Source organism: Catharus ustulatus, chromosome 6 (genome assembly GCF_009819885.2).
Source record: "Catharus ustulatus isolate bCatUst1 chromosome 6, bCatUst1.pri.v2, whole genome shotgun sequence".
Taxonomy (NCBI): Eukaryota; Metazoa; Chordata; class Aves; order Passeriformes; family Turdidae; genus Catharus; species Catharus ustulatus.
This window is the reverse complement of record NC_046226.1, coordinates 16035521-16046275: the sequence shown is the minus strand read 5'-3', so window position 1 is coordinate 16046275 and position 10755 is coordinate 16035521. Positions and strand designations below refer to the sequence as shown.

The following is a 10755-nucleotide window of genomic DNA, read 5'->3' as shown; positions in this document are numbered from 1 at the left end:
TCTCACTCGTAATTTTCCATGGAAGAATCAAATAATAGCAATTTTGCCTCACTGAATGGGCCAGGGAGAAGAGCTTTCTTCAAAAGATGTCCTGAACAGTTTATGCTGCATTGTCATGGAAAATAGCAGCTAGACAGGCAGTGTGTGTGCCTCCATTGCAGAATTGTACCTTTGTCCATGCAGTGCCCGAGGTATCAGGAAAGAGGAGAGCAGAGCAGATTCACGTGGTCATTCATCTGAGGGATTTCTCATGCTGAGGGTCTCTACCTGCTTGTATGACCAACATCAGGTGTTTCAGGGTGAAATAATACCATGAGTAGAAAACATCTCTGTTTGTTTCTGCTGAGTGGTTTTTCTATTCTGCTAAGGTCTGTTTCTACCAAGATATCCAAAGATGAGAGCAAAGATGAGATGCTGAGCAAAACTCACCACTAATTTTGAACTAAATTTACAATGGTTTTGATCTTCCAAAAGTATAGTTTTTAAAAATGTATGAGATGAATTGCTTTTATTTAGGTCTACCCCGACTTTATTCACATATATTTAATAGTTCTTGAACAAGAATTGATTGAAATTCAGTATCTTAATTTTAGTTGGAATGGTAGAGATGGAGCAACCTCACCTCAGAGAGGCTTTTCAGTGGGCTTATTTATCCAGGATAAATGGCCTCTGAAGAAGGGGAACCATGAGTTTCCAGAAGCTTGTAACTGGTGATGAAAATTGTCAAATTCTTGTCAAACTTATTCTCAACTCCAAATACTCAAGGAATTTAACATTCTCAATGAGACAGTCAGAAGTTATTGCTAGGTTTTGTTTTAATATTTTCTTTGCCCAGTATCATTCTTGGAAACAACAGGATTGTTCTGCAACTTCTGGACAAATGTAAAGGTCAGTTTAAAGCAGAATGTTAGCATGGAAAAATTTCATCACAAACTGTTCACACCTTCATAGGTTACAAGCACACTAAACACTGAGTCTTCAAATAGAATGACTCAAGAAAAATTACCACTGTACCTGGCATCCACATGTACTGTATGTACTTTTTAGGCTTTTACCACCCAAACTTGGTCTTGCATAATACTTAAAACGAAGATGGTTTAGGTGTGATACATTCCTGGGAAGTTTTACAGGTGAGTTTTCTGCTCCAGAGGTTTTCTGAGGGGCCACTGCAAGAACACCAGAGGCACATAGCCTGCCAGAAGTCTTTTACTTGATGACTCCTGATGCTTTCATCACCTGCCTCTAAAGGTTACCAGAGGAATGACTTTGAGCGGTCCAGATCTGTGTCTGTCAAAGCTGTCCTGTCTGCCAGCCAGATGGTCGATAGGTGAGGGTGACCTGCTACTTCCAAGGCAGCTTCCTGGGGACAAGACAAATAGCATTTCTTCCCTGGATCCAGAGGTCACAAGAGACATTGCATTTAAAGTAAGCAAGGCTCTGAGACATCCTTGTTCCAATTCCACCTGAAATTCTTGTGTTATTGTTGTTATTATTATTATACCCAGAGTATAACATCACTAAGCTATTGCCCAAGTAGCCAAGCAGCCAATATCTGCATTTGTGGGCACAGAGCCATTCACCCCATGGTTGTCCTGTGGGGATTTGGCTGCTGGTGGCCAGGGCAGACAGGGCGAGCAGGGTCGTGATGCTGCTGGGCAAGGGACTCTGCAATGCCTTGCTGTGCATGAAATGAGGGGCTTCATGCTCTCCACCTTCTCCCTCTACCTCTGAGTGGGCCATGGGTCCAGACAGGATTTTCTTCTGCTGTTCAGTGCCAGGACCTTGGCACAGGGTGATGATTTCAGCTAGCTCAGTGTGGCTGAGAGCAGGCAGGGGCACCTGGCTTTCATAAGCAACTGCTTATGAAAATGCTCCCATTTTGCTCCAGAGTGCCTGCCTGCCTTTCAGCTACCTCTGAAGAGGTGAGCAGATGGGTGATCAGGTGCATTAATGTTTTAATCCCTTGTTAAAAGGAAGACACAGGCTTTGAAATATTCTGTGTTAAGCAAATGGCTGCAAATAAGGTTTGAAGCCCCCAGCCAGGCTATGCCCCCCACTCTGCCCTTTGTACTTCTCTCACCCTCGTGGTACCTCCTGCACAGCCACCTCCTCTCCCCTCTGTATTTTTTTAATTTTCCAGTAGGCATATCAATTAGATGGGAGCTTTTCCTTTTAAACATTGGGATTTTCACTTGGCCTGCTAAGGCTGTCAGGTCTCGTTTGCTGCTGAACAGTTCATGCTTTGGTGCTGGACAATGCATGAATGTTTAAATTGCCTGAAATGTCTAATTGAATTATCCTCAAATTACAAATCAAAATAGGGGAGGCTGTCTCTGGCTCACAGGCTCATTCACTGGGATGTGTCTGCCATGCTGCTGCTTTTCTTTATATTTTCTTTTCTGCTTCCGACTAGGCCTGTGTTAAATGAAACTTAAATACTGAAAGCATTTCTGTTTGCGTGTGCAGGGGGAAGTGATGCCGAACGTAAAGGGAAATTTATTCACGTTCCAGCTCTGAGTTCTTTTTGTGCTGCACAAAAATGAATTCATGAAATTTATATCAATGCATATGAAAGGAAAACAGCCAGCTGCTATTTACAAAGAAATTTCCTTTCTCTTTCAGCCACAGTGATATATCATATAAAATACTTTCAGGCAGATATATATAAATACCATTTGACTATTTTTTATGAGGACTCACAGATTAAGGAAACCAACTGCCATGAAAAAGATTTGATATACCTAGCCAGCACACATGATAAAATCAGCTTCCTAAAGCCTTGCCATAATATAACAAAGGAGAGATTTAAACCGGTAGGATTTTCTTTTCTAAGTTGTTAGGGGAGGCAGAGCTGGTCTCCATGCATCACACCTGCCCTGTCCTGCACCATCCCCAGCATCTCTGGAGGATGAGCAGGCTCTGGTGGCTCTGGTCAGTACAATAATTCTTCTTTCATGGATGCAATAATTTTTATAGTATTTAATAATATGTGATACAGGAAGTTTAACTACCTATGTACAGCCTCTATCATTTTGTTACTGAACCTTAACTTGTCCAATGTATCAAACTGTGCCCTGGTGCAAGACAGAAGCAGCAGGACAAGAGTTTAAATGTTGCAGTGAGCACTTTTGTTTTAAGTAAAGCCAAAAGTAAAACAAGTTCAAAACATGCCAGCTATCTTGGTATTAATATTCTCAGTATTCTTCCCTGAATACTAAAAAATTTAGTTTCAGGCCACTTTCAAGGGCAACTTCACTGTAAACTCATAACTAGACAACTGTTTCTGTGCTATAAATATGGTTGAAGACATTGCAATTATCAAAGAACCTTAAGGAAATGGCTTAAATAAAGTCTTTATTAATGGAAGATCAGCTCTGAAGGGATATTTTTAAATAAATATACATTAATATTAAAAATGTTAACACTTCAGTAGTTGAAGACTAATACATGCTATAACACCAGTTGTCAGTTGGGGTTTTTTTTTCCTTTTTTTAAAAAACATTGAATTTCTTTGTGTGCCAAGATTATACATGCATGAATCAAGTATGCCCAAATAAAAGAATCTTTCAGAAATAGAGAAAGCTCTGATTTGGTACTAATTGTACTGAGCATCTTTTAAAAGGATGTAGACCTTGGCAACACGTGCCCAAATGAAACCAGTGAAAAGCACTTCATGACTTTATATTACCAAAATCACAGAATACACATCTTTCTCATTACAATTTTTTGCTCCCCCTCCAAATGATATCAAACTCCAGTAACCTAATTTCTCTCTGGCTATCATAACACTGGTTCCCAGTGATGGGATGGTGAAAGAAGAGCACATCAGGTAATATCAAGCCCTTCAGCATAGCAAAGTTGCTGCACTTCATATTATTTAGCAAGGTTTTCATCTATACTCGACATAACCCTGATGTCAGGTTTGAAGCTCTTTAACTGATGTAATCAGATTTGCATCCAAACCTCCCATTGCTTGTTGTGACCACCTCATCATAACTAAAGCAGGGCAGGAGTTCAGCCAAACAGCAGTGAATTTGGGGCTGATAGTGTTAGTAGGATCGAGGGACCTTTGAGTATGCCCTGCTCTCCAGAGTGACATCTTTCTTCCTCGGCAGACTGCAGGTAAGGATGTTGATCCAATAGTTTTGATGCCTGAAGCAGGGGTCAATGACTTCCAGAGGCATTTTCTTATGGTCACATAGAGATTTGAACATGGAAGTTTTCTTCTGCAAAACCTGTCTAATATTTAAATCGGATGGTTATTGCTGTAATTCATTAAACTGACCTCCAACCACTTTGCATCATAGAATCATATAATTGTTTAGGTTGGAAAAGACCTCTAAATCATCAAGTCCCACCACTTATCCAGTACCATCACATTCACCCCTAAACCATGTTCCCAAATGCCCCATCTATGTGTCTTTTAAATAGGTCCAGAGTTACTGACTCTACCACTTCCCTGGGCAGCCTCTTCCAATGCTTGAGAGCCCTTAACTTCTACATTTAAAAGTAGAATTTTTTCCTAATATCTGATCTTAAACTCCCCAAGTGCAACTTGAGGCCATCTCCTTCTGTCCTATCACTTGTTATCATAGAAACTGGCTCCATTTTGCTAGGACCTCCTTTCAGGTAGTTGCAGAGAGAGAGAGAAGGTTTTCCCTGAGTCTCTCTTACTCCAAACTAAACATTCCCAGCTTCTTCAGCTGCTCCCTCATAGCACTTGTGCTTCAGACCATTCATGTTCCCACCATGCTAGATGATTATTGTTGCTCTGTCCTATTTAAGATTTTTTTTCCAAACTGGGACATAAAATAACTCCTAAGGTATCAGCAAAAACTGTGAGGGAATAATATCTTGGGAACAAAAGACAAGCAAAATGCTTCCCTCTTTAAATGAAACCCTCCCATCCCATGGCAGGTGTTAAGCTGGCAGTCACTGGGGAATTACTTCAGCCTCCTCCTATGGCTGGGGAAGGAGGAGCCCTGCTATGGAGGAGGAGTGCAGGCTGTGACAGCCCCATGATTCAGCCCCACAGGGGCTGTGCTCTTCACCTCTGTGCTCTTCACCTCTTCACCTCTGTCTGCTAAGGGCACAGGACTGGGAGCAGGGAATCCCAGTAAAGGACCCAGGTTTAGCTACAGCATGTCCGTATTCATCTGCTGAAGGATTGGTCATAAACTGCTTTTGTTCTTGAGTGAAAGAAGAGGGTGAAACCCATTCAGGGAGTTAGAATATAAACGGTGAACTGAAACTACACCCTAGGGCCTCCCTGCTCCCCAAATACCTTGCAGAGCTGGCCTGGGATGCTGTTTCATGTAGAACAGTAAGACATTAGAGGCTCTTTCTCCCAGGGTTGGTATTCTGCTTTATTCCTAGGCTTCCATGTGGTCAGAGCCAGAGATGGGGATAAAGAGAGAGCGTCCACACGTGGGCTCAGGGTTTTCTATGGGTCAGGAAAGGGGAGGGGTCAGCCTTGGCTTCAGGCCAATCCCATCGCAGGGGTCAGTCCACTGGTCTTGTAGGGGTTACAGGGTTAAAGGGACATACCATTCCTAAAGCATTAGGGTATTGGGTTACAACAGTGAACATTATGTCTTGCACCAAAATAAAAAAAGATATGTAGTACAATGTGAATGACAAAGAAATCACTCTAAAACTAGACTATGTAATTTCCAGCCCCTCAGCCTAAGCTAAAGGGTTTCATGAGCTTGGAGGGCTGCAGGAATGCATGAGTGTAATAATTTTGTTTATGCACCACCAGCAATGCACATATCTGGGACAAGAACTGCAGGGTTAGCTGAGACAGAGCCAGGACCCATCCGGACACACGCACAAGCAGCAGCCATGAGCTTCTCCAAAACCACAACAGAAAGTGCTCAAGCAAGTCTGGTAAATTTGTGTAACAAGAGAAGTGCCTGAAGAGGCACTGCAGCCATTCCCCCATTCAATGCTCTCAGCTACATAACCAACAAGACACAGCAAAGTTTTTACAAGTACATTTTTATTTAAAATAAAAATTAATTATGGTGCCTTTTTAAAATAGGGTACTGCACAATCTGTATATGCAACACAGTTTTTGGTACAGAACATACTTATTGAGCAATATCCTTAAATACTAAATATACATTAATGGCTTGTTTGAGAAACATGACAACATTAATTCTGATATTTTTTTCTCTTTAGTCATTTAACCACCGATACAGATTTCCTAAAACAATATTCGTTTTCATCTGTACATGTGGTACACAGTCAAGAAGGCAGATCTTAGAATATTTACATTCATGCATTGATTTAAACACACTATTTTGCAGTTTAAAATAATATATTTTTGTTTGTACAGGTGCAGGGAGTATTGTAAATACATATCTACCACAGGCCTGATTCTCCATTGCTTGGCAGCATCTATGGTCATGACCTGGTTGGAGCAGGGTGCCCACACTTTCCCCACGTGCTGTGACCATATGGCATGCAAGGCTGGACAATTAGGTCTCTGTATAGATATATATCAATATATCTATATTTTATACTTCATAGAACTTTCCCCTTTCTTTCCATGTCTGTTTTTGCAGCATCTGTCCAAGGCAGAAATGCTTTCCTGGGCACACTGCTGTGTCGGGAGGGACAGGAAGGGCAGCAGGGCTGGGGCTTCAGCTCTGCCTTCTGTCTTGTGAGCAATGAGGAAACTCAACACTTTGCAGCTCAGGCCCTTAAGGTGCATTCCCCGCCAGTGGTGATCCTTGAGAGGAGATTTGGAGCTGCTGCTCTCCCTCAGACTGAGGGCAGCAGTTTGCTGAGTTTGTCTGGTGGTGGTCAGAGCACAGCAAGTACCTTCTGTGTACAAACTGGCCACCTTCCCTTCTGCTGTCTGGGGAGCTGACTATTGGAGCTAGGCAAGTCCTTTCTGCCCCTGATATTTTAGTGGCTAAAAGGGAACTCAAAATGTTTGTGAAGCTGCATTTTGGGTTGCCAGTTTCCCAGATCCAGGATCACTGCTTAGTGAAGCGCTTATGTATCTGACCTGTTCCTTTCCCTTTGTATTTAATTGCAGTACAATAAGGAAGCACAGAAGCCTCTCTTATATAAGCTTTGCAAGTAGTCTGTAGAGTATTAAACACAATGTTAAACCCCATCAGAAAGCCCCAGAAGTCCCTCCTCAGTGATATCCCCTGTCTAGCCTCCCTTTTCTGAAGATTTACATCTGATTACAGTGTACTTTTCCAAGCGCCTTTCTCAAGACCACTTTGGTGCAATGTAGTCAACTGTACTTGGGCAGGAATCTAAAGGTAAAACTATCCTGTGCAAGATTTCCACCTCTCCCTGCCATGCTGTGATGTGAAGGCTGAGGGCAAAGGGTCTGGGCAAGCAGAAGAGCAGCTCTCAGCTCGCCTGCTGCAGCTTTTCTGTGTCCAATGCTTTATAAAAGCACATGAGGAATGTCTGCTCCAAGAACTATTATGGCAATTATGTGCCCGATACATTTATCTGCGTGTTGCATATAACGATGGTGTATATCCATCTAGCAAATAAGCTACATGTATTTCTGTCAAAATGCTGCCACAGAGCTGGTACCTACTTTTATCTTGATTATACTGATGGGTAAACTGAGGCACAGAGAGGCAAATTTACTTGCTAGTAAACAGCAGATCAGTGGCAGAGTTGGAAACAGATCCTAGGCGGCACAGCTGTGTCTAGGAATGCCTGCCTCTCCACTCTCCATGAAGTTTTTAAAGTTTATGTTCTTCTGAAGAGTCCTTGTGGGGCCTGGGCAGGGTTTGCTTGTGGGTTGTGTCATGCACCAGGGTCTTCTCTAATGAGGACATTTTACCACTGATATCACTGAAAATCAGACAGTGTTTGGTGACCATCTCTTTTTACTCTTTTTTGCAAAAATCAGACATATTTTGATGGACATAATGACCTAAAAATCCCATTGGTGATTTTGACCTTACAGAACATGCCTTTAAAGCTGTATAAGGAAACAAATAAAATCAACAACCTTTAGGAGAAAGTGCTAATCCTGAGCCCGTATTATGCTAAACTTGCCTGCATTCATACTCTGTACTCTCAGATAAACATGCAACCAGTCTCAAACTATGCCACATTTCCACATTTAGGCTGAAACAACTGGAGTAAAAAAGAAAGGCAAACATAGATAACTACACCAAAATAAATGTTATAGCTTAAAAATACTCTAGAAATATACTTGCAATATTTTTATAATAGTATTTAGGGGCTAAGTGCTTTTGGCAATCAACAGTTGGGATACTCAAATCGTAAATGGTGTCATTTTAATCCCACTTTGGATCTAAAAACATATCACTGTGTCTTGAGCAAGCACACAACATGAATGTGGCTGGGAATGGTCATACTTGTGGGCAAAGAGGTATTTGCCTCCTTTCACTTTTGTAATTGCATTCACTTTCCAATAAAGTCTAGCTTTAAAAAATAATTTTATGCAGTTAAGCTTCTACATAGTGATGACAGACTAAAAGCTAAATTAATAACTACATAAATTTCTCAGGAGCAATATATAGCAGCATTTCATTTTGTAATGGAAAAAGTACTTATATTTACATACACCCTATTGTTCAATAGGTAATAGAAAACTACAGATGGGCCTGAGCTGAGACTGCTGATTTGAACATTCCAGAGCTGTTTTTGGGAAGATCTGCAGAACATTGTCTTCTTCTACCATCATGCCAAACTCTGCATCCCAAGAATAGATTGCCCACAGGCCAGAATGCGCTCAAAATCAAGGTCTGATTTCTGCAGTTCAGGCACATCCTTCTATAAAACTGAAAGTATTCATGTGTTGCAGTACTGAGGGACAACACAGCTGGAGGGCAGCCAGGTCCCGGAGCGAGACTGCATTGGTGCCTGGGAGTTACCCACAGGCATGGAGACCCAGTGGTACCAAAGTTTTATGTCCAGACAAGAAACCAGGGTGTAAATTTGTGTTTGACTGCATCACTACTTTCAGCACAGAGGTAAGTGGAGACACACATGTGGAGATGTGACACAAAGGAAAAGTTTTCAGGAGGTAGGGAAAGACTAGCATGTCATCTAGTCTCATCACCTTTATCCTAAGGGCTACTTACTCTGACCTGAGATTCTACGTGAAATGAATTTGGGTAGATTCAGCTTTGCTTTAAATAGTCTGCAATCCATGTCATGGAAAGTATACTGAACTGTATGCTGAACTTGGCACCACCTTCAGACTCAGCTCAGGAGAGGCAGAGACCGAGGCAATGTGGGCACTACCAGCTGCCAGACTCTCAGAAGTGGTCCTACAAGCCAGACCTGCAATGTCCTCAGTGCAGCAGTTCAGGAGACTCAACAGTTTCAGGGAACAACACTAACCAGTGAATGACGAGAATTTCAAAGGGCTGCTAGTCCTTTCAACACAATCCTGCCCAAACACTCACACCAAGATGTAAACAGTATCTTTCCTGTAGGAGTTTCCCTGTGGAAATCAGTGTGATGCAAACACAGAGAAACATGAAATTTCAAAAGGGAACATTTTAAAAGATAAAATAAAATTTTGGTGCAAAAAAGGAGGCTGATCATGAAGTAATAATGTTTAAAGCACATCTTAATAACATCTCTTTCAATAGCAATACTAATTGCCAAAATCTTACATTTCGATTTCTTCTGCCTGAAAAGCCTTCAGCCATGAAAACTGCATAGTCACCAGGCCACAGATAAATCTCCTGGGATAAGTCACAAGTTCAGGCCAATTTTGGTTGATTGCTTAACAGAAACCTCTGTTCCCTTTTTAATAACAAAATAGTAAGAATGAATAGAATGAAGCATCAGCGTATGAATCCGCACAGGCTGGAGAAGCACAGAGGTGACCTCTCACCATTTAGAGGGAAGTGTCGTCCCATTTAGAGGGAGACACCTCCCTCTGACCCATCTGTGATAAACTACTGCCACTCTGGCAGATCACCCTCTCCTCAAAAGATCCTACTTCAGAAGCTTTTTGTGGACACTCAATTCAAACTTAAAAGTCGGGGAAGAGAGGGAGAAGAAGCGGAAGGCATCGCAACATCGCTTTCATGGGATGCAGCATGCAATGCTTATGCCTTTGTGAGGCCTTTTCTCTGGGCAGCCCAGGTGGGTGAGTTTATCCTTCCTTGGAGTAGTAGCAAGCCTGGAGAGCAGCCTGTTTTTCTCTTCTGGGTCACTGAAATGAAGTCCTTGGCCACACAGCTCCCTTCGTTGCCTCATTCCACCCACCTCGCATACTCCGTGTGTGTGCTTTGAAAGTTTGCCACCTCCTGCGCCTTGGCGGGGTTTTGGGGATTATACAACCGCATTGTTATCAACTGTTTTGTTGTTTTGGGAGGAGGTCATTGCATATTCGGACCGACTGGTTCCGTTCTCTTCTTTCCTCATTGGTTTCCTTGGGTGGTCCCAGGTTCGGTGATGTACAGGCAGGGTAGGGAGAGAAGAAAGAACAGAGATCAACATCTTTGTCAACAGAGATTGAAAGCAAGGACATGTAAGGTACATGATAATACTGAACTTCTCTGGTCTATTTTCCCCTTTCTGAACACAGGCCAAAGCAGCAGCTAATTTTGTCAAGCATCATAGTCCACCTAGAAGGTGACAGGTCTGATCCTAAGGTGTGATGATGTGCCATTGGTGTCTCCCCATGCTTGTTACTGTTTACAGGTGTACCTGTAGCATGAGATGAAGGCTGCTGGAAGGAATGTCCTTCACGCCACCTGCATCTCTGGAACACAGGCTGGG

The 10755-nt window shown here is 42.3% G+C and overlaps 1 protein-coding gene across 2 annotated transcripts in view; it reads right to left on the bottom strand.

Annotated features, from left to right (window-relative positions):
- Positions 1 to 7875: 7875 nt before the first annotated feature.
- Positions 7876 to 10755, bottom strand: part of PRIMA1 (proline rich membrane anchor 1) — a 49959-nt gene continuing 47079 nt past the window's right edge. Inside the window, exon 4 of one of the 2 annotated variants that reach the window (XM_033062394.1) lies at positions 7876 to 10405. In XM_033062394.1, the coding sequence (XP_032918285.1) occupies positions 10306 to 10405 (100 nt within the window). In that variant the 3' untranslated portion in view covers positions 7876 to 10305. The remainder of the gene's footprint in view (positions 10406 to 10755) is intronic. The other variant, XR_004418198.2, reaches the window with a different exon arrangement.